This window comes from Penicillium samsonianum (genome assembly GCF_028829775.1).
Source record: "Penicillium samsonianum strain IBT 33392 chromosome Unknown utg000003l_segment0_segment0, whole genome shotgun sequence".
NCBI classification, from domain to species: Eukaryota; Fungi; Ascomycota; class Eurotiomycetes; order Eurotiales; family Aspergillaceae; genus Penicillium; species Penicillium samsonianum.
Genome location: NW_026643261.1, coordinates 5,836,778 through 5,862,924, shown reverse-complemented (window position 1 = coordinate 5,862,924; position 26,147 = coordinate 5,836,778). Strand labels below are relative to the sequence as shown.

The following is a 26,147-nucleotide window of genomic DNA, read 5'->3' as shown; positions in this document are numbered from 1 at the left end:
CCACAAGGTCACTTGGGTATCACCCGATAATTACATAAGCTGGATGAGGTACCTAGGTAGGTCCACGGGTGCTCACTGAGCACGACTACAGACACCAACACAAGGAACACGCACACAAACGCCATCTCGAGAGGACTGGGTGTTCATGTCTTCTGGATAATCTGACCCTGTATGTTTGGTTTCTTCGATTTCATAAAATGACACATTTTGGGTTACTGAAGACATGTGAGTTTATTATATGTTGTCTCCATGCCTATGATGATCGGTAAAAGCTTCAAGGGTCGCTAAAGGTAACGAAAAATAATCTCCTCTCCTCGCGTTCTCCGCCAGTATTCGTAGACTCAATTGACTCAATCAACTCCGGCTCTCCGCCTATCACCCATGGCCATTTCTTTAAGAATTCCGTGATCTCCCAACTCTTCGGGTCTGAAGGCTCCCCCACACCAGCAAGCTACAGCTCTTCGTCGAGACATCCCAAACCCCATGATCTCGACGCATAATTGACCATCGTCGAGTTCATCACGGGCAGATATCAGGTCGTTACGCACTTTGCGAAACGGGGAAAAGTCTAGCTAGGGATGATGGGGAATCTCACACTGTATTTGCGTCGGGCGTATACTGACGGGCAGCTTTGTGTCGTCTATCTGCTCTGGTGTGCGGATATTGAATGGGGAGATTGTTGTTCGAAACCTTGGAACCTTGGGAGTAGATCGATGACACTCAACTTCTCATTGGCCGGGTCCCTTGAATTGAGATTCACCGAATCTCTACTACTACCTATTATGTAGGAGATAGATACCTCTACGCTCCAGCCACTTCAATGCTGTAGTTCACAACGGGTAACTCAGAACTTCAGATTGGATCGGTTGAGAGAGCAGCGGGTCTGTCATCGCCAAGAACCTTCCAAGGTTCCACCTGGGCAGGCAACAGGTCTTTGATATTGGCGATGGCTGTATCTTTTTCCTTGCCGTTTATTTTTGGTGCGTTTTTGTGCTAGCTATGCTGGACGTGCCATCGTCAGTATTTATAGGGCTTTCATTGTCTGCTGAATATTCTTCTGTTTCTGTGCATTGGGTATCTATGTACATAACGAGATACCGGAAGTATACAGCGTTGTTCTTCTTATCCCTCGTGATTGCCTCTAGCTTTCCTGGAATAGACACACTCCTGAACGATATATGACACCGACAATCGATAACTAGGACAAGTGAGATGATTGGGGATTTGACAGATGGTGCTACGACCGCAGTGGGTAGGCAAGTTCGAGAATGTATCGCGGGTGTTGGATCATGCGAGAACCAAGAGGAAAAGGTTCGCCCACTTTTGCCCCTCTTGTGTATACCCTCGATTTAGCTGTGGGTAGAGCTATAATCGCCCCGGTGACCTAGGAACTGCTTCCTGTCAGGCCGATCTCATGTGAATGTCGCTGTCCATTCACAGGTCCGCTCAAAGCTGGGCTACAACTTTTTATGTCTCAATCCAACTATATCTGCCGTTGAGAACTTGAGATATCCGTGTATACATCGAAGTACAACGTACAAAGTAGGTTGTTGAACAGCCAAGGCGGACCGGACCCCCTGGGCGCCCCCCGGGGCCCCATGTCGCATGTTTTGACAAATGATCAGTAGCACTAGCAAGCTAGGTATATGTATGTAGTGGATGGTACGGAGTAGATTTCAAACTAAAATCGCGCATTCTCAGCCCCACCCTAGCATCGGCCCCCTGTTATGATGTACCTGGATCATCCGGTTAGGGCAATAGCCCCGGATGTCCGATTGTCGGCTCTGCTTGTATAAAATATAAAATGCCCCAGTGTCCAGCTCGTATGAAACTTTCCGGTCATATTGCCTTGCAATCTTACTTTCCTTGCTGTCCTCCTTCTCTGCCGTATCTTTCAATTGAACATCTACGAATTCATTTCAATCGATCAACCCAACTAGCCTTCGCTGTGATGTCCCCGCCCGGCAGTCCCAGTATCTGTAGACGAGTCGCCGAAACCTGCGTCGGCATTTTTGTGATCGTCTTCAGCGCCCTTGAGATCGAAGAATATATGGAAATCAACGATCAATACCCGATAGCGTGTAACATTGCAAACACGCTGGTACTTTTTGTCTTTTTTCTATCGCACAGTCTTTACAGAAACCTGCCGTGGTCTAGAGAGTCACGCAACGGGCAAGTCGAAGCCACGGGGAACGAGAAGAGCTTTTCATTTAACGTTACCGAGGAACATTTTATCTGCGACAGCCTATATAATTTAGTATTTCGATATAATAACTAGCATAAATGCGGGGGTTATGGCTTGGTACGCCACTATGTTGGAAGACGGCCCATGCTTACCCATGCTAAGCATCTGTACCGATCCATGTGTAATATTATTATGGGCCCCATCATCAACAGGCCAGGTTCCAACTGTCAGAGTATAGAGACCCTCTCAAAGCTTATTTAAAACCGCAATACGAGCTATTTTTACAAAATCGGCTTGAAAATGACTGTATATGGAGTCCTATTTGTAGATCGTCGGCAAATCCCGCAGAAGTGTCTCAAATATAAGCTGACAAACTTGCAATACAAAAGCAGACGAGTAGTCTTTTCTTTTCCGATTCCATTCACAGTTGTTTTAATTCTCATTAATTCGACATTCTAGCTATCATGGCTCTCTCCGCATGTAATGCCGTGTCAAATCCTTCATTTGAAACTGGCCTCCTGGCTCCATGGCATGCATCCGCCGTGAACGTGGCCAAAATAAGCAATGGAACAATTGCATACAGTGGTGATTATTACCTGTAAGGATCTCCCTCTCTGTCTCCAGTACAACCAAACTACAGGATCAGATACATGTACTAACCAAGTGAAATGCACAGCAATCTCCAAACCGCAGTAGGAAACCGCGGCAACACCATCTCCCAGGGCCTAAGACACCTCAAGCCTCACACGGAGTACAAATTCAGTGTGCAGGCTCAGGTTCCATCGCCTTCCGGCTCATCGTACTGCTCGGTATATGTGTACGCGGGCCGCAATGCAACAGTCGGTAGCATCGCCTCGGCGCAGCTGTTCAATTTTGGGGAGTGGACGGAGGTCGCTGGGAGCTATGTGCCAAAGAGAGAGAATGAGATTTTGAGTATTGTCGCTGCTTGTGATTCGGAGGATTCTTCAGTTACCGGTAATGTTTTGCTTGATGATATTAGCTTCATCGGGAGTGATTGTGCGTATGGCTTGGCCTAGAAATATGCCGAAGGATGTTTTTGTTGTGCATACAATATAGTTTCTGGTTTCAAAGACCTCGGGATGCACTCCGTGTTATATAATCCAAATCAAGAACTTCCACGGTCATCCAATCATTCTCGCCGACCATTACGAAGACTCTTGTTTGAACTAAACAGGATAAAATCGAAGATAGATCGCGGATGCCGAGAAGTATCTCACTATCTACACAGATCCTCCAGCAATTCTAACATGCGTTGCTGCAACTTCACAAGCTCAGACTTGGCAATTGGCGATGAGGTGGTTCCAGTGGACTCGGTCTGGCTCCGTGGCTGTGAGACTTCTATGTTGGACGGGGTATCTTGAACCAACTCCTTCCGAAGCGTAAAGAATGGAATACCCAGACCGCGCAATTCGGCAATGATAGCATCTGCCATTTGCACGGCTGCCCTATGAACCTTTGCATCGTAGGTTGCAATCTCTGCGGCAAACTCCTTTTCAGTCTAATAACAATCAGTCAGTGCGAATAATTAACAGAGGCATTGAGAACATACCGAGCCATCTTCCTCTTTTACAGGGGCACCAATCGACCTCCTTGTTTAGCATTAGTGATCAAGTCAATAGTAAAATACTGCAGAGCAGTATCTTAGAGATAAACCCACAGGACTGCATCTAGCTCCCTCTGTTTCTCAGGGCGACCCTGCTGCTGCTTCAATAATTGCTCACGGGCGTTGAACCATTGTTGTTCATGACGGTGTTGACTTCGGATCACACCGCGGATGCGCGCTTGAGTCTCTTCGTTTTGACCCACTGTGTGCATCACATGTCTTAGTGCTGCAGGCCAAGTTGTGATAGTTGACGAGTCAGGTGCAGAGGTAGAAGTGGTGGGCGGTCTCGTTATCTTTGGCTGCGGCGGTCGTGGATCCTCCGAGGGCTTTGATTGAGACGGTGTGGTTTTTGGCGGATTGCTAGGTGTTGGTATATGCTGGTTAGAGCTGCCCTGGCCCTGGGAAGCTAGACTAGACAAGGTGCTGAGGACTGAGTTCAGGTCCGAGGCATTGTACGAGCCGTCTCCCATATTGAAATTAGAGGCTCCCGATGGAATCTTAGGAGATGTGTAGGTTGCTCCAAAAATTGCTAATCAATATATCAATCCCGGAAGTCTTAATTGATAGATAAAGATTGAGGGTGGCGAGTGAAGATCGATGTAGATGTCAAGTGTTCCAAAGATGGTCGGACGAAGGATACATATGCAGAGCAAGGATGGAGAAGAGGTGTGTTTAGAGAGAAGTCAATATCTGCACAAATAGTAAGTGGTATAATTTATTGATAACATATGAATTACAATTCTCCCCAAAATGGGAGGGCAGAAAGGACCAAAAGAAGATGAAAGTGATATCAGTTGAAGCTGTTTGAATGTCTTGGCGCATCTCCCGTGCTGAAAATTTACCTTCAACCTGCAAATCCCCCGGTTTATCAACTGCCTCCAGCTCCATCACCCCACCACGGCCCTCCAATTGCTTCCGGCCAATTTCCAGTAATATTAATTTGATTCTCATCCCTATATTGAGGTCTCCCCCCCGAAACCGGGAACTCCAAACATGTCCCGATCCGCCGCAGACGCAACGCGGTTCACGGCCACCGGGCCCTACGCCAACTCCAAGACCGCGGGCGCGTACCAAGCCCCAGACATCGGGAAGAAGAGCCCCAGCACGAAGTCATCACCACAGCAACTTGGCCCGAATGGCCAACCGGAAACACCCAAGGAGAAGGTGGAACGACTGCGAGCACAGGCACGGGCTGCTCGGAAGACACAGGCAGCTGGAAGCGGTGCGGATCGATGGATTGAGTCTGGGCGGAAGTTTGCCAATAAAGCGCACAAGGGAATGGTTTATTCATTGATTGCCGCGTCCGGTATGTTTCCTACCCCGTGGAATATGATGTGCAAAACACCAGCAAAACAACATACGATCCTCCGAAGTCCGAGTCATCGATGACAACCAACGGACACCCTCCCCCCAATTGACCCCTACAGGACTTATACTAATCCTTCTGCGTTATACTAGGTGTCTGCGGTGTTCTTACAGTTTACTCAATGATCTCGCTCACCCTCTATAACCGCCGCCAACGCACGCTTTGGATCGAAAAGGAACTCGCGACTCTCAAGGAGGCAGAGGTCGCCTACGCCAGCGGTACCGCAACCACCGAGCAGCAGGAGCTCCTGAAGAAGGAGAAGATCGGCGAAATTATGAAGCAGAAACGCGAGGAGGATAAGGCACAGAAGCCCTGGGCCAAGGCAAAGCGATTCCTCTTCGAGAAGCTGAACATGGAAGACAGCGGTGCCAATACCGCACCAACATCTGCATCAGGCTTGGCTATCGAGGGTGCCGACAAGACCCAAGGCAGTGTTATGGAGGCCGTGCAGGCCAAGCAAGCTCTGGACACTGCTGCGGCGAAAACTGGCGCGCCTTTGCCCGGTCAGTTGGATGTGCTGGCTGAGAATGTGGAACAAGCTGCGAAGACCAAGACATCGAGCTGGACTGGCTGGTTGACGGGGCGGTAGAAGGGTGTCCACATTTGGTTCACCAAGCAAACAAAAAGAAAGAAGGACGGAATGGATGGGTCCATTGGCATAACCTGTCCTCGGATGCAATGTTGATCTGACTTCATCATCTACCAGTGGACATAATCTGGACTCATATCTCTCCCTCCGCCGATCTTCACTTCTCGCCATCTGCAATACTTTTTTCTCTTGCATGGCAAGCCGCGATCTTTTCTCGTGGCCTGCTTCCATTCTCCCAGGGGGTTTACGGCGTTTTCTTTTATCTTTCTGGAATGTGTTCCTAGTCAGTATAGTCTTTCCTGACACTCCGAAGGGAGTGGACGGTCGGGCTTCCATGTATATCGTGTACAGTACATAGATCTGCTTCTATCTGCTCTCATTTCTATTCCATCTTCTGATCCCACCTACAATGTAACCTACTATGGTGTATAACTACTAAATGTAGATACTACATACCACCCCACTACCCGCTAGTAGATCACTTCTTGACAATGTGTTTCACCGAAACAGACCCTAAGTTTGCGCACTAATCCCCAAAGAGGGAGGGACCCATCCTCAACACCGGAGAAGCGCTTTGCCGCGGGCTAAGAAACCACACATGGTCCATGCATGCAGTGGAGCAGGAAAAATTAAGGGATTCTTATAAGGAGAGGGTAGACCCTGGAAAAATATAAATGAAGAGGTTCAGCCTTTGATCACATTCCTAAACTTTTGGCCACTCATACTAATGAAATCCTCAACAGTCCCAGCGAAACGCAAAACCCTCATAAATGTTTTTTGACACCGACTACACATTCACACATGAATCCCAAGGGGGTTTCCCAAGGAACAAGCAGGAAAAAAAAAGGTACAAAGGAAACCGCTGAAAACCCGAGAAAAAGAAACAAACAGGCACACGAAACGAGGTATCTATGCCAGACCCGTTCTCCCTCCCCTCCGCGGAAGAAGGGCTGTGAAAATCAGAGACAAGAAGGGCATCATCTAGAGAAAAGAGAATCCTCTATTGCTGCGCTTTCCGGGCAGCACGACGAGCGCGAACACCATCAGCGAGATCCTCGAGCACCTCGACCGTCATCTCCCAGTTGATGCAAGCATCAGTGATGCTGACACCGCGGAGAAGACCCTCAGGTCCCTCGGGGGGAACCTTCTGGTTACCCTCGTAGATGTTGGACTCGATCATGACACCGATGATGGCAGTCTCACCCTCACGGAGCTGATCAGAGACCTCCTTGGCGACGACGGGCTGGTTAAGGTGGTTCTTGTTGGAGTTACCGTGCGAGCAGTCGACCATGAGGACCTCACGCTGCTTCTTGGAGCGGAGAGCCTCGCGGGCAGTGCGGATGCTATCGCGGTCGTAGTTGGTGCCTCTGTTTCCACCGCGCAGGATAACGAAGCCGTGCTCGTTACCGGAGGTCTTGGTGATGGCAGCCAGACCCTGCTTAGTGACACCGAGGAAGCGGTGGGGGTGCGAGGCGGCGCCGATGGCGTCCACAGCGACGGTCAGGTTGCCGTCGGTGCCGTTCTTGTAGCCGATGGGGAAGGACAGGCCCGAGGCGAGCTCGCGGTGCAGCTGAGACTCGGTGGTGCGGGCGCCGATCGCGCCGAGCGAGATCAGGTCTGCCAGGAACTGTGGGGAGATGGTGTCCAGCATCTCTGAGGCGATGGGGAGTCCGGTGCTGGTCAGGTCGGTGTACAGCTTACGGGACACGCGCAGACCCTTGTTGATGTTGAAGGTCTCGTCGATATCGGGATCGTTGATCAGTCCCTTCCAGCCGACTGTTGTGCGGGGCTTCTCCAGGTAGGCGCGCATGATCACGCAGATGTCCTTCTCCAGTTTTACGGAAAGCTCCTTGAGGCGGCGGGCGTACTCGAGTGCGGTGTCGGGGTCGTGGATGGAGCATGGTCCGACAACGACTAGCAGGCGGTCATCGCGCTGCTCGATGATCTCAACTGCTTGATTCCGGCCGGCGCGGACTGTTTCAATGGCACGAGCGGGCTATACAGAGAATTGCTGTCAGTTGGTGCGCTTGGAGGTTTTGCCATGTCCCCGCAAAGAGCGGGGTGATGAAGAAAAAAAAAAATCGACTCACCGCGGGGATCTCATTCTGCAAGAAGTAGGGCGACAGCAATGGGTCGTATCCGAGGACTAACAACAAGACCGTCAGTATCTAGTACTTAGGTATCACACGCAATTGGTTCTGAGCACCACATACCACGAGTGTCCTCGTTGACTTCAGTAGTGTTGATGAGAGGCATGATGTTCCAGGAACACTAGTGGTGATTAGTACAAATTATATAAAAGATTATAGAAGATGATTCTTCAGGAACCAAAATCCAAGTTTAAATTGGAAGAAATGACTCACAGATTTTGGGGGGAGGAAAGGACAAAAAATAAGAGGCAAAAGTGGGCCGACAGATTTTACGGGTCAAGGGAGGCCTTTTGTACTGAGAGAGTACTATTTATGGACTTCTGTTTTTTATTTTAGTATTAGGCTTATTGGTTTTAAACATTAAACTAAACTGCATTTTGCTATGTACTTGTATCTTTAGCTGTACTCTGTACGGGGGAATTAGATCTAGTCGTCTTGGCTGTCCAGTGCATATTATGAGAGATCCAATCACCGGACCAGGGATGACCACACAGAGAATGTTATACACGTCCCACTGCTTTTTCACCGACAGGACCACCCTCTCTCTGCTGACCTGCATATCATGTCATGTACTTCCAATATTGTCATACTGGCCAAGCCCCTTCATTTTCGTATGTACTACGTGATTGGACAAGTCAAATGTCAAAGTGTTATGTATCATATAGAAATCATATAGAAATCATATAGAAATGACCTAATCGGGTAATGATCAATAGAACAGATAACAATGAATAGAACAATAAAACATCACATGACACAGCCCAATTAAGCTCATCTACATTACAGAGTATAGGATTCTTGAATAAAACAATCTAATTAAGCTAATTCCTATTGTTCCCCTCAGAACAGAATGAAGCCATCCCCCCTTTCCACTATATAATCTACTGTACTTCCAACGCTCCTTCCCTTCTGACACGTTCTTTCCCAAACAAGTTTCCCTTGCATTTCCATGGTTACCTGGAACTCTACTTCATACTAGTACCGCCTGGGCAATGATGTCCACTTCCAAGCGAACCCTCGAGGACTTGGAGCTCTCCAAGGCCAAGGTAAGTCAACTACATGTACATCCATGAATATGTACAATCCATCTACATCTATCCCACTAATTCAAGACAGAGAGTTTGTCGCCCGGCGCCCCTCAAGCTCAAATGTTCCAACATGCCCACCCATCTGGCTAATGGAGATAATCTGTCTCCATTTCTGGCCCAGAATGGCCAGCCCTCGCCAATTCCGGAAAGCTCTTCAGCCAGGTGCTGAAGATCAATGAACCATCCAAGACCACTCCCCCAATTGGCCAATGGCAATAATCTATCTCCCCGCCTGGTCCAACAGATTGGCGAGCCATCGCCAATTCCGCACACCCTCCTGAACCAGTCGTTGAATATCAACGAACCATCCGAGACCACTCCCACTCGGCGCCCTTTCCTCTTCTCTGGCATCGAAGAGAATGCCCAGCCCACAGTCGAGTTTAACCCTCGTCTTTCCACCCCCAATAACGAAGCATCGAACACCGTGAATGTGAACTGGCCACTCCCCTACACTCGGTCCAGTCAACGAGGATGGCTTCGCTATAGTCAACCAGACTTGGTACGACATAGCTCTATGACGGACTCGGACTCCCAGTCCTCGGGGTCTCCTCGCTCGTTTCACTTCAACCCACGAGCTTTCCCAGCCCCTCGAATCCGCACTCGAGTCCAGTACTTCGGCCGTCCCGAGGGAAAGCCTCGCAAGAAGCCGCGCTTTATTATCAGCTTCCGTCGTGGTTGCCCTCAATGTTATCACCGGACTCCTGGTCATATTAACCATATTATCTTTTCTTGATGAGCCCGACTCATGATCTCTCTGAACGAAATGACTTCGACTTGACGCCTGTGGATGACATGAACGACGCTCAAGCCCCGGAGGCCTCGTGTTCAATTTCCATAGTCTTTACTTTAGCTTGAACCACTCAGTTCATTATGTATTGCACCATGCACCTCAACCTCTCCATCTCTAGATCCCTTTATTGACAGATTATGGGCACTCGGTAGCTCTATCAACTTCCAATTTATGCCCAGGTGAGCTATCCTCCAGGCGCCATTACACAGCGCCTCTCCTTTGACATGCAAGCCAGCCAGAAACACAGCACTAAGTTGTTACAACCACGTAGAGTTTTCACACTTATCATGCGCTCCTTCGAGGTACACCTTCCTGGTGCTTTTTTTCGACGCACCGTATAGTATCAACGACTCTCTATCGAAGTATTTTAGTTAAAATTCCCTTCTCCTTTGATATTTGCTTCTATGTACTTTTTCTTGGGCTTGCCTTCATTACAGCGCTGATTGGTTTAATGGCATGGGGGTTGTTCTCCGATTTAAAAAAGGGACAGACTGCAGCTCTTTGTCCTACTTCAATTAAATATAAAATCTATAAAAGTAGACCTCCAATTTTTTTCTGATGTGTTTATGACCTTTAATTCTATAATCCTCATAAGTGGTCAACCTACAATTTTGCTGAGATATACCACATGAAGTGTTGACAAGAAGCAGGTGCGCTCTCTTTCACGTTTGCTCTTCTGCCTGCTTTGACTGCGATTGTCCTTCTCTTTCTTTCCATCTCCTATTCACCTTTGTTTTCAACTGCCCCTCCTAATTTTTATCTTTCCTTTCTTTCTTCACCTTCGCCTTCAACTCGTGGTTGACTGACTACGCTTCTCATCTTTCTTCGGAAAGCATCTCAGCCACGATGCCTTCCATTGCCACATACTCTGTTCCTGTTCGCATGAGCACGAAGAAAAAGAAGCTCAAGGAATTTGAAACTGAGGCGACTGAATTGGCCCGCGTGCCCCGAGAGTCACAGATACCCCAGAAAGAGAAAGCCCACCATGCATCTCCGGTAAGCACTGGTCCTGACCTCAGGATCACACTGGCATCACCTACCTCACCTATCCTCGCTGTACAAAAACTATCTTCCACATACTGATAGCTATGGCTAGGGAATGGAGGGCTGCGTGCACAGCTCCACTGCACATGGTCCAGGCACCAAGCGAAACGGTCACCACGTAGCTGGCTCTCCCGAGAAGAAAGACGGAGAGATAATCGCTGCAGACCACCGCTTCCGTCCCGAGAACGAATATCCCGCTCGCTTCAAGTTGCAGGAAATGGAAATCGACATCGGCTCGTGGGTCTGTCTTGCATGTCCCACCTCAACCCGCAAATGCCTGGACTGCAAACAATACGAAGGCCACGAAGACTCCCTGATCATCGCCATTCATGGAGAATGTCTCACCGAAAAGAACAGGAAACGTTCGGCAATCGGAGTATTCTACGGACGCGGCAACGCTGGCAATATCTCCTATCCCATTCCAGGCAAGGACGACCACAGCCACACCACCCAGATCGCCGAGTTGACCGCCTGCCTGCGAGCCTTGCGCAATGCAACCTCCATCATCGAGAAGCGCCGCAACATGATGCGCAAGGGCAAGGTCCTCATGCCGCTGAATACCTTCGTCATCAAAACAGACTCCGAGTACCTCATCCGCAGCTTGACGGAGTGGCTGCCCAAGTGGAAGAAAAACGGATGGAAGACTTGCAAGGGTGTCACGGTGGCCAACGCTGATATGTTCAAGCTGGTTGAAACTGGTATCATCATGGTTGAGATGGTCGTCCAGGTTAAGTTCTGGCTTGTGCCCAAGGAGAACAACCTGGAGGCTAGTTGCCTGGCAAAGATGGCTCTCATGGAGTAATCAGCAGAGGGAACCATTCATATGTCCCTCATTAGGGATATCAATCAGTTTATCGCAGAATCTCTAATTTAACCCCAAGATATCAAATTCGGGAATGTCTCCCTTATCCTCGGCTTGGCTTTCCGGTTCCAAAAGTGCCGAACCGAAATGGCTGACATAAGCATCCGATGGGCTCCCGATGTCCAGCTCGGAGCTGCATGGCTGTCATTTGGATTATTCAGTATTGTACAATATTCGGATATGTTTTGTAGAGCCCATTGGCAATAAACTTTGAATACCAGGATATACAAGTAGAAGTTGGAGCATCCAACAACTTCTCCCCACATTTCGCGGGAAACCGCTTAGCCGATCTTCAGTGCCGCGACCACTCAGCAACGGTACTGGGGGACCAAACTACTTCCGACCCCGGAATTTTGTCCGGCATTTGCCTATAAGTAATTTTGGTGTCCCAGGGAGTGTTTGGATGGAGTTGTTGCCGGTTTCTCTCTTTTCTCTTTCTTGCATACTTTAGCCATTGTACAGATGTGAGTAACTATCCCAGAGCATGATATTAAAGTCGAAACTGACAGCGCCGAGAAAGACCGGAAATACCCTTGAAACTCGGTATACAACTTTCAACTAATTTCAAATACTCCAACCAACCTACAAAACCATGGCTTCTCCAATTCCCCGCGGGCTCCGCCAAGTCCTCCAGAAGTCCCCCAATGACATTGTCATCCTCTCCTCTCTGCGCACGCCCGTCACCCGCGCCAAGAAGGGTGGTTTCAAGGATGCCTACCCAGAAGAGCTCCTCGCCAGCGTGCTGCAGGCAACATTAAAGGCCAACCCAAACCTAGACCCGGCCCAGATCGACGATGTGCTCATCGGCTCCGTCCTACAAGAACTAGGCGGCGCCAAAGCGGGCCGCATGGGCCAGATCCACGCCGGCTTCCCTCACTCCGTTCCCTTCAACACGATCAACCGCCAGTGCTCATCCGGCCTAGCAGCGATCACAACCATCGCCAACGGCATCCGCGCCGGCGCCATTAACGTCGGCGTCGGCGGCGGCATGGAATCCATGACCCGCAACTACGGCTCGCGCGCCATCCCCACAGTCCTCTGGCCCGAGTTGAAGGAGTCCTATTCCCAGGACGCCCGCGACTGCATAATGCCCATGGGCATTACCTCTGAGAACGTCGCGTCGCGCTACGGCGTCTCCCGCGCAGACCAGGACGCCTTCGCCGTCGAGTCCCACGCGAAGGCCTCAGCCGCACAGAAGGCAGGCCGCTTCGACTCTGAGATCGTCTCCGTCACTACCAAGACCCTCGACGCCGCGAACCCCGATGCCCCCGCTAAGGACGTGACAGTCTCCCAGGACGACGGTATCCGCCACGGCCTGTCCCTCGAGAAGGTCGGTGCGCTCAAGCCCGCTTTCTCGCCTACCGGCGCCAGCACTGCCGGTAACAGCTCGCAAGTTAGTGATGGTGCCGCTGCTGCTTTGTTGATGCGTCGCTCTACCGCTGAAGAGCTGGGTCTGTCTGGTTCTATTAAGGCGCGCTGGGTCGCGTCTGCTGTCGCGGGCTGTGCCCCCGATGAGATGGGCGTTGGTCCTGCTGTTGCTATCCCGAAGCTTCTGCAGGCTGTTGGTGTCGAGGTTCCTGAGGTCGGTGTTTGGGAGATTAATGAGGCTTTCGCCTCGCAGGCTCTCTACAGCGTGCGCAAGCTTGGTATCGACCAGGCTAAGGTTAACCCTAACGGTGGTGCTATTGCTATCGGTCACCCCCTCGGTGCTACTGGTGCTCGTCAATTGGCTACTCTGCTGCCTGAGTTGGAGCGCAGTGGTCAGGAGATCGGTGTTATTAGTATGTGCATTGGTACAGGTATGGGTATGGCGGGCATGTTTGTCCGCGAGTAAATCGTTTCACTTGCTTTTCACAAAATGTTCTTTCCGTCTTTTTTGCTTAATAGTATGATATCAGCGATGCATGTGTATATACAGTTCGCATACTATAAATGATTCTTTTCTTTCCCTTTTGTACAGACATGGAATAGCCATCGAAGAATGTTTCTCATTCAACATCGAGTGTACATTCAAAAAGAAATCAATGAAAAGATATAGAGCAGAGCACCATAGGCAATTCTATTTGCGTAAATAATTGATTTGCAATGTCAAACTCCTAGCCTTGAGGAGAAATGAACAAAATGCCAAGCATCAAGATCACCGACACGTGACCCGTGCCTTTCTTGAATTTGTTTCTCCGTCCGGGCCAACTCCGCCAGCTCGACGCTCTCGAACAGCATTCGCGCCCACCCCAACAATGCGACCTTCAATGCGCCTCCCTCTGCGGGAGGCAAACTTCATCTGTTCCAGCTGCAGAATCCAAGCCACCCCCCGTATCTCCCCACTCGGTCAAACCCGCCGCTATGCCTCCGACTCCTCCCCCGGAATCCTCGAGCGCGCTCGGCGCAAGATTTGGGGCACCGACAAACCTCCAGGCCCAGAAGATCCTTACACTGGAAGTCAGATCATGCCTGGAACTGGTATGAGTCCCGGAGAGCCGGTATCAGAGGAAGCATTCGGTCTCGAAGAGGGTCAAGCACGATCTGAAGAAATTGATGAGAACCTGACCTGGGAGGGAATGCCCAGGATTGGTTATCTCAAGGAGAAAGAATGGCGTCTTCAGGGTTCGAAAGGGGCTGCCGATAGAGTCAAACCGTATGTTCGATCCAAGGTTCCAATTCGATGCCTCTACATCCTGGTTTGATGTCTCGATGGATTTGCTGACAATGTCTGATCGAACAGATGGTACCACAACTCACGACCTTTACCGTACATGAAGGCTGCGCATCAAGCTGCCGTGGAGATTGGTTTGATGCAAATGTTGGGGGCGAAAGTCACCGTTGCTAGCAAACTTCACACCAGCCGAGCGATCGAAGCCCAGCTCAAGTCGGTTAAGATCGAAGGCGAGTCTGGTAACTGGGGTGACCGTCTCCGGTTCCCCGATATTAAAACAATGGAATCCCTTCTACGCGAGGCAGCAGGGGCTGTGAAAGGCGAAGCCGACAAGATCGCTTTCCAGGAGAAATTGAAGATAGCTAGCGAGCAGGGAAACCGCGTGTATGGCGCAGAGTCCAAGGGTCAGATGCAGAACAGCCTCAGTTCTCTGTCTCTGGCTGATGGAAACGTCAAGTTTGTTGTTCGTATTCCCCCTTCGACCTTTTCATAACCAATATCACTAACAACCAGATCTCAGTTCTTCGCCCGCCTCTCCAAATTGATGTCTCAGCACATTTCTGACCACATTATCACCTCTTCCGCCACTACCGGAGATGTCTTCCGCGCACAGGAGGCACTTCGCAAAAAGACTACCAGATTGACGCCTGTGCTTCTCCATAAGCTTATGGACAAGAACGGCGCCGCTGAGTTGTCTAACGTTAAGATTCTCGACATCCGCCAGACTCGTCATGACAACGATGAAGATCTTGGCCGCAAGAAGGTTATTGTTTCTTCGCTCTACAAGAGTGGTCTGATCACCAAGAGCCTGGGTCAGAAACAGCCCCCGCCCTGGAAGCAGGCTAAGAAGACCGAGGTGAATGCTTAGGCCTCTCTTCCTGTTTGTAGAATGTTGGAGGCACCTTTTTCCTTTATCTGAGAGCAATATTTTGTACATTAAAGTTGTTGATTGAATGCATTTTTAGTCCTTGGTTCGTTTCATCATGTCAAGTGAGTTCAAATGATTGTACATGTTAATTCTGGAATGTACGATTGTCTACCCTTCAGCATACAAAGCTGTAGTCACCATCAATCATTGAAGAACATCAAACCCATGCAAACTCCGGAAATAAAACTCCCCCCACGACCTTGTGTCGCATTAAAAAGCGAAGGCACTTTATTCGGGCCTAGTGTTTACCTCTGCGCAGCAGGAAGATAGAACATACTCAGATCATGATATAGAAAATCCTCTGGTCATGAAATCACGATTCTTGGACCCGCCGTCTTTCTTGGTGAAAAGACTGTCGAGATTCTCATTCCCACCCATCATCTTCCGGCGCTTCTTCTTCTCGTTCTCCTCGGCTAACACACGGGCAGTGAGTGAAGAAGTAGCAGCGTTCTTGATTCCATTTCCAGAAGCAGTATTTGACACCGGCGTGGAAGTGTTGCTTCGGCTTTTAGAATCTGAGGATTGCTTAGGTACTACTAAGCCAGCAGGCTCTATGGTACCGGGAGCATCAGTCACACCCTCGGCGGTGGCATTCTTCTTGCGCTTCTTTGAGCCGGGAGCTTTCTTGAGGGAGTGCGTGAGGCCTTGTTCAGCAAGTTTTTGGCCTCTCGCCATCAGACGTTGCTTGTCTTCTTTTTTGATCGTAAGGATGTTAATGATGTTCTCTTCGGTGTAGGATTCGTTGCACTAGCACACATGTCAGCCACTATTTCCGCTTTGTATCCAAGACGTCATGCTTACCTGCAAACACTTGTCGCCTTTAAGCTGTTGGATAGCCTCCTCCGCAAATACATGTCCACACGGCACCAGATACACAGACTTCACACTTGGGCCCAACGGCTTCGCGGTGATCGGGCAGATCCAGCCCTCGCGGCGCTCGCGGGGCGCATAAGCACGGCCGGACGGGTGCTCAGTGAGCTCGGTATCGATTTCGAACTTCATCTCGACCACATCCCGGAGCGACTTCACTCGCCCGCACAGGATCTCTTCGCAATCGGCCTTGGAGCTGATGCCCTCGACATCGTCGCCGGGGAGCAGGAACTGGAGTATAGCGTCCTTGTTGTAAAGATTCCCGACTGAGTCTGATACAATTGGCCGGGATAGGGACTTGTGTGAGAGTGGACAGGTAGTCCAGGAGTGTTCTTGCTGCTCGCGCTGGGTCTCTTTTACCTGCGCAGTGCTCGGGGCGCGAGCTGCTTCGCGGACGAGCTCTCGGCGAGTCGGAATACTAGAAAGCCTTATGTTAGAAAGCTTGAGTCTGTAGCCCTTCTATAACAGAGTAACTCACCTGCCACCGTCATTACCCATGTTTGCGATGCGGTTGATGTAAGATGCTCCCACTTCGCCACGATAAAGTCGGCAAGATAGCGTGCTGACTCAGCAGAGATTAGATCCAGCCCGGGCCCGCTATCAACAGCTGGCCAGAAGCTCTCCGCACCTCCACAAACAAAGTTCAATGCCTCAAGCATGAGACTTCCTCAGTCGTTATTGTTGCTGGCTGCCGCTGGGTCGGTGGCCCAGGCTAGTAGTGACAAGCCTGCCCGTCCCCGTGGCTTGGGCCCAGAATGTGAGTATCTGAACCCTGACTTTCTAGATCTCCATTAGCGTTTCTGCAGCGGGTTCATGTAGCAGTGATCTATAATTGGCAATTGATCCTTTTCCCTCTGGAAATTATACTAATGTAGTATTCTTAGTTGCCAAATTCTACCAGGACTCGACGACATTCACCTGTATCTCGAATCCCTCGGTCAAAATCCCTTTCTCGGCCGTCAACGATGACTACTGTGACTGTCCCGACGGAAGCGACGAGCCCGGCACGTCTGCCTGCGCACATATCTCGCGCAATTCGCCGCTAACGGTAGCCGACCGGCCGGGGAATAGTGATTTGGACACCGCTCTCTCCCTCCCGGGATTCTACTGCAAAAACAAGGGCCACCGGCCATCATACGTTCCCTTCCAGCGTATCAACGATGGTATCTGTGATTACGAGGAGTGCTGTGATGGTAGCGATGAGTGGGCTCGCGTTGGGGGCACGAAGTGTGAAGACCGATGCAAGGAGATTGGCAAGCAATGGCGGAAGCAGGAGGAGCAGAACCAAAAGTCGATGAATGCTGCCCTGAGGAAGAAGAAGGATCTTCTTGTTGATGCTGGTCGCCAGCAGCAGGAGGTTTTGGATCATATCTCTGCGCTAGAGGCCGAGGTTCAGGGCTCTGAGATCAAGGAACAGAACCTCGAGGCTGATCTGAAGCTCGCCGAGGAGCAGGACCGTAAGGTGGTCCATACTGGAAAGGGCAAGGGTAAAGGCAAGGTCAATGCCCTTGCCAACTTGGCCAAGGGCCGTGTTGATGAGCTCCGTAATGCGTTGGTTGATGTGCGTCGCCAGCGGGATGAAGCCCTCGAGCGCGTGAAGGAGCTTGAGGATATTCTGGCTAAAGTCAAGGTGGAATATAACCCCAACTTCAATGACGAAGGTGTCAAACGTGCGGTTCGTAGCTATGAGGACTACGCTGCTCGTGAGCAAGGCACCGAGGGTGCGAACGGTGCCGTGGAACGCGACTTGGACGAAATTGCCAAGGCCGACGGCGAGGAAAATGGCATTAACTGGGAGCACTGGGAAAATGAGGAGGATGGATGCAATGACTCAGATCTAGGTAAGTTATTCCCTGGTTTCTTGTGACACTTAGTATAGCTTACTAACGGTTCACTGTAGTGTACAAGCTCGCTGCTTATCTCCCACCATCTCTTGTCAGCTTCATTGAAGACAGAGTTGTTTCTGTCAAGAGCTACCTTGAAGAAAAGGGCATCCTACCCAAGGCCGGTGAGGAGTCTTCCTCAGAATCCAAGGCCGTGACCCAGGCACGCGACGCCCTCAAGGCCGCGCAAGACTCTGTTACAAGTCTTAAGAACAAGCTACGCGACCAGCGTGCCGACCTTGAGCAGGACTATGGCCCTGGCTCCATCTTCCGCGCACTCAGGGGGTATGTATCACCCAGGATGCGGGCGAATACACATACGAACATTGCTTCCTTGAGTCGACCAAGCAGAATCAGAGGAAGGGAGGCAATTCCGTGTCCATGGGCAAATTCTCAAATGTTGGAACCACGACCGTGGAAGAAGTCAACGCGGCTGGCGACGTCGTCAATGTCGAGAAGATGACAATTGAGTACAATCGCGGCCAGTCTTGCTGGAATGGACCTAACCGGTCCACCAAGGTCATTTTGGAGTGCGGTGAGGAGAACAAGATCTTGAAGACAGCGGAAGAGGAGAAGTGCGTGTACTCTATGCTTGTTACCTCGCCGGCGGCATGTGCAGGTGGTGAAGAGGCAGATAATGGTGCGCCTCGCTCGAAAGACGAGCTGTGACGGCTATGTTAGATCCATATAGATCTGCTGTTACATACGGATTGAATGTTTATTTCATATGCATCGCATTAGTTCGACCGAATTGCAATTTGAGCGCTTTTGTACACCTTTGTTCTTATTCCTTGGTATTATAAGCATTTGTTTCTCAGTGACTGAGGTTCGGGGTTCGATACAATGTATGTGAAAGATGCCTACATAGGCCCCGGGGTGGACGGTTCGTTACATGAGCAGGCTCAAATCACATTTACTGGAGCATAGAGATACTACTAGAGATCACAGATAATAATATAACCACATTTATAGTTGGCTGAAAACTAAATCACAAGAACATACACGAGGTCGGATCTCAACCTATAAACTTAACACCCCATCCACAAGGCTCCAGGCCCTATTCCCAGATCCTAACATACAATCATCTCGATCATGAACAATCACAATGGAATTATCTCATAAGCTCGACAATGAGGATACCGCACCCCAGCTAGTTTGACAGCAGTGGGAGCCCGGGTCTGGTATGGGTTGTATTGGAGGAAGATGGCGGTGGTGAAGGCCTGTGAGCTGGCTTAGTGCTAGAAGGGTAGTTAGTATATCTTTCGCCTCGAGGCCGCATCCCACTTAAGTAATGGTTATAAGACAGGGGAGTGAGCAAGCAATGACATACCTTGCAGCTGGCACAAGAGCAGGAGTTGCACTCGCCGGAGCAGCAGTTGCAGGTGCAGGGAGACATGATGAATATAGATGTGGTAGGTAAAGAACCTTGAAAAGAAGCTTGAAAGTAGTGTTTGGCTTGGATGTAGATGGCTTGGATAGAGAAAGAAAAGAAAGTCCAACAGGGGAAGGATATGAGCCCAACTTTATACCTCTGAAATCCACGACTGCTACTTTATCCCGATCAATAATAGCGCGGCGCATAATTCTATTTTCCCATCTATCATGCGCCTCCATCTAATCCAAGACGTAGTAACGTCGTCGCGGCGCCCCGTTCACACTCCATCGTATCGCCGTGGTCGAGTCAAATCAGCCCAGTCCTGCATCCCACTCATGGCCCCTCCTAACCCCAACTCGGCTACCACCTATCATGTCCTTCAGCCTATTTCACGCGCTATGCGCTGTAAAAAGTACTATAGCCAGGTTGCTCTACCGCTCGCCAATAAAGCGGAGCCTATCGGGCTCTGCTATGATGTAAATTTCTAAAGTCTGAAGCCCCTCTCGGGCAAATATGGCGCAAAGACCGGTGAATGAGTTAGTCTCCGATACATTTTCTTGTGAAGTCTAACTGTTATCTCTCTCGGTGTTTGCTCGGTAGTATGGTGAGTACAACATGATCAGGTTAATCAGGTTATGTACGGAGTAGATCAGATTGCATTGTGCTCGGGCCGGGTTCCTGTGAAGAATATGGCTGGTCTATTGGCTTAGTCTGGAGACTAAGAATTGTGCAGGGTTCATTTTGTGGAGCAATGGCATGCGTTGTTTACGCTTTGCCAGATATGGTCATCTCTGCCTATATTATATGTGTAAATTGTTTGTCTTTAGATCTCGACTGGACTTAGATATGTACCTCATTAATCATATGATACATGCTATATGAAGGGCTATTATGTGGATGTATATAAGGCATTGAATATAGCAAATATATGGCAGTAGCAACCTTCCCCATTAGTGTATTAATTGAAATTAAGACCTTCATCATCATGCCACGACGACGGCCACGTTTCGGGTACGATGTAGATCTGCATGCCATGTTTGATCCACTGGTTTCGGGACGGGCCTCTTATTATCTCATGGGTACAGTCATATGTACAGCATGCGCACGAGACGTGGACTGTGAGTGCTAGAACGAACTAGGGTTAACGTCGTATTCAAAGAAAAGATGGAGAACGCCCAGCAAGTAATGGCCAAGTATGCAATTTCCGGCGCCTGCAGCGGTTTCGGGTGCGACTATCGTCGTGGCAGCCTATGAGGCGGTGTTTGCACGGATTGGGGACCTTGGAGGAGGGGTGCTATCCGGCCTCATTGGCAGCCCTGGATTACCTGAGATGCAAGTTCACATCCACTCGGTGGAGCCAGGTCAGGGTGTTTCGGCTTTGTTTTTCTCATTGCTTTCGGGGTATTTGTGTACCCAAATTGTATGACGGGCGAGACGCTCTTTGAGTTGCACCTGCATTGTTGGGGTTATTAGCTCCCGAGGTCGGTTTGAGACCGGCATTAGATCATGTCAGTAGATATTACATTTAGATATTACATTTAGTAATATCTATTCAAAAAAAAAACGAACCCGTGTATACTATACACCAAGAGGCGAGATCTGATAACACGAACTTTGAGAGGCATCTCAATTTGTACAATTTACGTGGCATAGAACGCCTATATCGTGTGTTTGGGCCTCATGAGGGCACAGACTCCTTGGGATCCCACTGAGAGGCAGAAACAAACCAGCCAGAAACCAAGAAAGTGGAGAGACTGCATCTTGGAAGCTACCAGAGCATATCACAGACCCTCTCCGAGGTGCATCATGCATAATTATGATTGGCTCCGATCCGATACTACTCTTCTCGGACTCGTGCAGCATCGAGTCCCGCTTTTTATGTCTTCTTGCAATCGACTCTGCGCGGTACCAGGTGTTGGGATCTACAGCATAGAAACGTTTGATGTTGGAGATGGTGAAAATGCCGCATCGGCAAAACACGGCCGTAGAAGCCGTACTTGAAAGGGTGGGAAGGGTATTTCCGTGTCTGGTCACTGTGACGATGGGATGATCACTTAAGTGGACTGTGTGGTTGGGTTGGGAAGGATGCCTGATATTGTATCAAACAAGATTCGCGGTCACTCGCACAGCTCCTTCGTCTCAGAGGGTATGTCTACTCCCCCCAAGCTGTGTTTCTGCATTGATATGGGTGGTTTAATCTAAGTATGTACCGAGGTACTCCGTTGATGTCATGTACGTTGTAGATATATCTTAGGTGTCTACTATTCTCCGCCCAAAAGGCTGTTCGGGTATCTATGTCGGACAGGCCGTTCAGCTCGCAAGGTTGACCCATACCGATCTGAATGACCCGAGTTTTAGATCTGATGCCCACAAGGTACTTGGTTTACAAAGAATAAAAGTGGTCGAGTAGCCGCATGTCAAGCAGCCGCATGTCATTCACTATGGCGAGTGCTCCTATTTTTTTAACATGACATGCATCCCTGAGGAACACAACCAGGAGCTGCCCAACTCAGATATCCTCCGTCTCACTGCATGCTCATATTCCTTGAAAGGTTCGAATCATCGTGCCAATATGGGTGATTTATTTCTTCTAAACAGATTGAGGGGTCGGGTCAGCTAGACGTCATCGAAGGAGGGAATACCACGTACAGGGCAGTTGCAAGCGCCGGCAGGGCACTGGCAAGAGGAGCCGCAGCTGCATCCGTGATCGCCTATCATGGTGGTCAGCATTGAAAGAAAATGGGTGAAATACAACGAGGGACAACCCCGCTATGACCCCGCCATTTCGAAAATCAGACCAAGGCAAAGCGCGGTTCTTCATGATTTGTGAAGTCACATATAACAACATGGACGGAACAGGAAATGCTTACTCATTTTGTATGTTTGGAGTGGTAAAAACTGGTGAAGCTTTTGGAGTTGTGTTGGTTGTAAAGGCGAGGTGGGGGGAGAGAGGGGGAGGGATGGGGCCGGGACCTTATATACTCGTGACTTTCCGGGATATGTTAAGTCTGAGGGTCAGACACTTGAGTGAATTCTCTCATTGCTCGCATCTTGTTCCACGTTACACTTGTGAGCATATTTATGTCCCCGCTTACGCACATAGCCAACGCATGGGTTTCGAGAGCTGTGCTTACGATCTCGAAATTACTTGCATCCTCAAACCATGACTACTCCTATCGCTTGCATATGTGGAAGTGTAGCTTTATCTATCCAATTGGACTCTGTTACCGACCAATCCAAACTCCAATTATGCCATTGCAATGACTGTCGGCTGGTGACTGGGCAGTTATCTTCATCGTATTATCTCCTCCAGCATGAACCACCGAATCTAGATGGGCTCCAAGAATACCAACAGTCCAACCACGTGAGCCGCTTTTTCTGTAAGACATGTGGTGCCCACGTCTTTGCCTGCTTGCAGCCTTGGGGACAGTTCCTAGTTGCCTCAGGTCTGTTGGAAGCAAAGAACGTTCCCTCGGTCCGAGAGGTTGAGCACTGGCAAAGTAGCGATACTGGTGACGGTGGACTCAGTGCACTGCTTCCTGGAACGGAGTCCACCGTCACAGGCTGCAGGTTACATACTTCAACCAGCAACGAGAGCCCCAACCGTGAATCAATAAACCCAGTGGAATATACATCATCAACAAGCCAGCATTTGCGGGCACGTTGCCTCTGTGGAGGAGTTGAGTACTATATCACCAAGCCCGATGCATCGTCCTTACAAGCGTCCTCGCCATGGCCAGATCTCCTGGTTCCATACTACACCGGGTCTGGGGCAAATCCTGACGATATCAAATGGTGGTTGCGAGATGGTGATACAAAATATATTGCAGGAACCTGTGTCTGCAACAGCTGTCGACGAAGCAGTGGATTTCCCATCCAGACCTGGGCATTTGTGCCCAAATCCAACATCTTCAATGCAGACGGTTCACCACTCATGTTCGATGCAGGGACCATGCGGCGACATAGAAGTTCACCCGGGGTATACAGGGAATTCTGCAGCTGCTGTGGGGCTACTGCCTTTTGGCATTGTGATGAACGACCACTGCTAATTGATGTGAGTGTGGGCTTGCTCCTGGCAAATGGTGCCAGAGCTGAGGACTGGTTGGAATGGGCAACAAATCGTATCAGCTTTGCTGAGATGGCAGTGCAACATGATTTGATTCATATTCTAGAGGAGGGCCTCAAGATACATTCAATGAAAAACTAGAAATCGACAACTGAAAGATATTACAACCTACATATGAATGAATCTATGAATGTCACGTATACGTGGTAGTAACCCGTGGACACACACGTGGAAGGTGCGACAAGTCCGTCACCGCCTTCCCTCCGCCTGACTTTTTCGGAGATCTTTTTTTTTCGCGTCGAAACTCGAAACACTTGATTCTCTTTCCTCCACGCGTCTGCATTTTTGCTGCTTAACTGCAGCTGTTCAAAATGCCAATGCCTCCATCCGCTCCATTCCAGTTCAGAGGAAGCTCTAACTATCGTGGCTCGCGTCCTAATCCGCGACATGAGTTCACTTTCCGGTACCAGAAACCTGCCACGTCGGACCGACCGTTGTTGTCCTCGAAGAGGGAAAGCACGCCCGAACGGCTTGAGGGCGAGACTAAGCCTGAACTCAAATTTGCCGAGATTTCCACTTTGAGCGACAGTGAAGAGGCAGAAATGGACATGTCTGATGAATCCGATACCGAGCGACCGCGTAAGAGACGTGCGCTAGGTCTCGATGGGCCTCAAGACACTGCTCCAGCCCCTCCTTCTGCCCCTAAATGGTCGAACCCCGATCCCTACACTGCGCTACCTCCTCCGGCCGAAACTACAAACAAAAGGGTGGATGTGGTCAAGTTGATTCGCAAGGCGAGACTTGACATTGCCGCAAAGACAGACGAGACCGATGCAGTCAAGCAAAACTCAGACTTCATTTCTCTCGGCATGTCATTCGAGCCAGAAATTCCTCAGAGCAACGCTCCTGATAACGCCCCCAAAGGGCCAAAGGCACAGGAAGTTCTAGACCCCGCCATCGCGAGCCGAAAGCGAACCCGTGACGATGAGATCAAAGGATATTCCCGAAAGACCGGAAAGCCTGCCAGCAGGTTCAACTATGATGGCTCCGTTATCGATCAATGGAAACCACTTTCCCCAGAGACAGGCACGCCTTGGTTTGAGGGCACCCCAACTTCCTTGCACGTTGGAACCCAGTCAGTACTATCCTTCGCGCTCTTTCCATTTTCTTTCTAACATCTAAGCCAGGCTGCATAATGAGATTCTCAGCTTCTACCACTGGGCTAAGCCACAGGAATTCGAACATATCGTCCGTGCAGATCTTGTCAATCGATTGGAGACTGCATTCCAACAACGATACCATAACGTTTCAATCCGGGCCTTTGGTTCTTTTGCCTCGGGTCTTTACCTCCCCACGGCTGATATTGATTTGGTGCTGCTTTCTCACACATTTTTACGCACGGGAGTTCGAACATTCGGAGAGAGGAAGGGTCAAATCTACGCGTTTTCGGCTTTCCTTAAGAGCACAAATATCGCTGTTCCTAACTCGATTGAATGCATTGCTTCCGCCCGGGTACCGATTCTCAAGTACGTGGACAAGCTGACCGGATTGCGAGTGGATTTGTCTTTCGACAATGACAGTGGTTTGATTGCCAACGAGACATTCCAGAAATGGAAAACCCAATACCCGATGATGCCAGTTATCCTGGCCGTGATTAAGCAGTTCTTGCTGATCCGCGGCCTCAACGAAGTCCCGACTGGTGGATTAGGAGGTTTCTCCATCACTTGCTTGGTGACAAGTATTCTCCAGCATCTGCCCCAGGGCCATATGCAGCCCAACCTAGGAACCATCTTGCTTGATTTCTTCAATTTCTACGGGAAACAATTCACGTATGATAGACTAGCAATCCGGATGGACCCTCCAGGCTATTTCAACAAGGTGAGTGGGAGTGGATTTTGGTTCGCATTACTGTCAACTAGCCAGCTAATCATGTCAAACAGGGCTATTATTTCGGCAATCCCGATCGTCTTACAATCGAAGATCCCAATAACCGAGACAACGACATCTCAGGTGGCACCAAGGAAATTGGGTTGATTCTCCGAGCCTTTTCTAATGCGCATACTGCTCTAAAGAATCGCATGGAATATCTTGCGCTTGTCCAAGGATCGAACAAGAGCATTCTTGAACCCATCATTGCGGCGAACTTTGATGATTACATCGAGCAACGCTTCCAACTCCGTCAGGTGTTCATGACAGAGGAGAGGTTTGCTCGTTACAGGGAGCCTTCGCCTCCGCCTCCGCCGCCGGGATCCCCTCCTGCTAACGGAGCCTCCCTCCTCCTCCCCCTCCTCTCGATGGAGCCCACTCTCCGCCGCCAGCGCCCGCAGCTCGCAAGCCTGCCAAAAAGCCCAAGGCGAAGTTGAAGGGCACCAAATCGGAGCCAGAAGATATTTCTTCTGATGAAGCGCCTGGACCCGATGCAAAGTCTGCCGAAGCAAAGTCTGCCAAAGCTCGGAAGGGTGAGACAAGACGTCAGCTGTGTCAGGAGCGTGCTGCCAGACTCAAACGCCTGAGGCCCGACCTCAAGAAACTTCCCAATACCCTCAGCCTCCGCCAAGCTCGCCGCCATGCAGGTTACGAGACCGATGAGCAGATGAATGCGGACTTGGACAGCAGAGAGCAGAAGCTTCTCGCCTCGGCATAAATTTGGGTCTCGATTTCCACGCCCGCAACG

The 26,147-nt window shown here is 49.9% G+C and overlaps 14 protein-coding genes across 14 annotated transcripts; 10 read left to right on the top strand and 4 right to left on the bottom strand.

The window, feature by feature from the left end:
* Positions 1-2,649: 2,649 nt before the first annotated feature.
* On the top strand, positions 2,650-3,222 carry N7471_005872 (carbohydrate binding domain-containing protein; the record flags this gene model as incomplete). Its single annotated transcript, XM_057278591.1, has 2 exons — positions 2,650-2,783; positions 2,862-3,222. The coding sequence occupies 2 exons, from the start codon at positions 2,650-2,652 to the stop codon at positions 3,220-3,222; spliced, it is 495 nt and encodes a 164-aa protein (XP_057138201.1).
* A 200-nt stretch (positions 3,223-3,422) lies between these two features.
* Positions 3,423-4,279, bottom strand: N7471_005871 (DUF2458 domain-containing protein; the record flags this gene model as incomplete). The annotated part of the gene is made up of 3 exons (XM_057278590.1): positions 3,423-3,704; positions 3,756-3,795; positions 3,864-4,279. 3 exons carry the CDS (start codon positions 4,277-4,279, stop codon positions 3,423-3,425), a joined length of 738 nt encoding a protein of 245 aa, XP_057138200.1.
* A 151-nt stretch (positions 4,280-4,430) lies between these two features.
* On the top strand, positions 4,431-4,753 carry N7471_005870 (uncharacterized protein; the record flags this gene model as incomplete). Its single annotated transcript, XM_057278589.1, has 2 exons — positions 4,431-4,475; positions 4,604-4,753. The coding sequence occupies 2 exons, from the start codon at positions 4,431-4,433 to the stop codon at positions 4,751-4,753; spliced, it is 195 nt and encodes a 64-aa protein (XP_057138199.1).
* Positions 4,754-4,802: 49 nt separating this feature from the next.
* On the top strand, positions 4,803-5,764 carry N7471_005869 (cytochrome c oxidase assembly protein COX14; the record flags this gene model as incomplete). The annotated part of the gene is made up of 2 exons (XM_057278588.1): positions 4,803-5,115; positions 5,268-5,764. The coding sequence occupies 2 exons, from the start codon at positions 4,803-4,805 to the stop codon at positions 5,762-5,764; spliced, it is 810 nt and encodes a 269-aa protein (XP_057138198.1).
* Positions 5,765-6,764: 1,000 nt separating this feature from the next.
* N7471_005868 (3-deoxy-7-phosphoheptulonate synthase) lies at positions 6,765-8,020 on the bottom strand (the record flags this gene model as incomplete). The annotated part of the gene is made up of 3 exons (XM_057278587.1): positions 6,765-7,760; positions 7,855-7,910; positions 7,978-8,020. 3 exons carry the CDS (start codon positions 8,018-8,020, stop codon positions 6,765-6,767), a joined length of 1,095 nt encoding a protein of 364 aa, XP_057138197.1.
* Positions 8,021-8,909: 889 nt separating this feature from the next.
* N7471_005867 (uncharacterized protein) lies at positions 8,910-9,735 on the top strand (the record flags this gene model as incomplete). Its single annotated transcript, XM_057278586.1, has 3 exons — positions 8,910-8,960; positions 9,031-9,164; positions 9,192-9,735. 3 exons carry the CDS (start codon positions 8,910-8,912, stop codon positions 9,733-9,735), a joined length of 729 nt encoding a protein of 242 aa, XP_057138196.1.
* Positions 9,736-10,638: 903 nt separating this feature from the next.
* Positions 10,639-11,638, top strand: N7471_005866 (uncharacterized protein; the record flags this gene model as incomplete). Its single annotated transcript, XM_057278585.1, has 2 exons — positions 10,639-10,788; positions 10,889-11,638. 2 exons carry the CDS (start codon positions 10,639-10,641, stop codon positions 11,636-11,638), a joined length of 900 nt encoding a protein of 299 aa, XP_057138195.1.
* A 652-nt stretch (positions 11,639-12,290) lies between these two features.
* Positions 12,291-13,532, top strand: N7471_005865 (uncharacterized protein; the record flags this gene model as incomplete). The annotated part of the gene is made up of 1 exon (XM_057278584.1): positions 12,291-13,532. The coding sequence occupies one exon, from the start codon at positions 12,291-12,293 to the stop codon at positions 13,530-13,532; it is 1,242 nt and encodes a 413-aa protein (XP_057138194.1).
* A 24-nt stretch (positions 13,533-13,556) lies between these two features.
* Positions 13,557-15,323, top strand: N7471_005864 (mitochondrial 54S ribosomal mL50 protein; the record flags this gene model as incomplete). The annotated part of the gene is made up of 4 exons (XM_057278583.1): positions 13,557-13,584; positions 13,799-14,333; positions 14,421-14,814; positions 14,872-15,323. The coding sequence occupies 4 exons, from the start codon at positions 13,557-13,559 to the stop codon at positions 15,217-15,219; spliced, it is 1,305 nt and encodes a 434-aa protein (XP_057138193.1). The 3' UTR covers positions 15,220-15,323.
* A 238-nt stretch (positions 15,324-15,561) lies between these two features.
* N7471_005863 (replication termination factor 2) lies at positions 15,562-16,647 on the bottom strand (the record flags this gene model as incomplete). Its single annotated transcript, XM_057278582.1, has 3 exons — positions 15,562-16,026; positions 16,081-16,567; positions 16,628-16,647. The coding sequence occupies 3 exons, from the start codon at positions 16,645-16,647 to the stop codon at positions 15,562-15,564; spliced, it is 972 nt and encodes a 323-aa protein (XP_057138192.1).
* N7471_005862 (uncharacterized protein) lies at positions 16,646-18,701 on the top strand (the record flags this gene model as incomplete). Its single annotated transcript, XM_057278581.1, is given in 5 exon segments — positions 16,646-16,665; positions 16,737-16,906; positions 17,034-17,990; positions 18,050-18,321; positions 18,333-18,701. The coding sequence occupies 5 exon segments, from the start codon at positions 16,646-16,648 to the stop codon at positions 18,699-18,701; spliced, it is 1,788 nt and encodes a 595-aa protein (XP_057138191.1).
* A 431-nt stretch (positions 18,702-19,132) lies between these two features.
* On the bottom strand, positions 19,133-19,646 carry N7471_005861 (uncharacterized protein; the record flags this gene model as incomplete). The annotated part of the gene is made up of 2 exons (XM_057278580.1): positions 19,133-19,259; positions 19,363-19,646. 2 exons carry the CDS (start codon positions 19,644-19,646, stop codon positions 19,133-19,135), a joined length of 411 nt encoding a protein of 136 aa, XP_057138190.1.
* Positions 19,647-22,570: 2,924 nt separating this feature from the next.
* Positions 22,571-23,614, top strand: N7471_005860 (GFA family protein; the record flags this gene model as incomplete). Its single annotated transcript, XM_057278579.1, has 1 exon — positions 22,571-23,614. The coding sequence occupies one exon, from the start codon at positions 22,571-22,573 to the stop codon at positions 23,612-23,614; it is 1,044 nt and encodes a 347-aa protein (XP_057138189.1).
* A 230-nt stretch (positions 23,615-23,844) lies between these two features.
* N7471_005859 (putative topoisomerase family protein TRF4) lies at positions 23,845-26,117 on the top strand (the record flags this gene model as incomplete). Its single annotated transcript, XM_057278578.1, has 4 exons — positions 23,845-24,608; positions 24,661-25,351; positions 25,414-25,676; positions 25,742-26,117. 4 exons carry the CDS (start codon positions 23,845-23,847, stop codon positions 26,115-26,117), a joined length of 2,094 nt encoding a protein of 697 aa, XP_057138188.1.
* Positions 26,118-26,147: the final 30 nt, after the last annotated feature.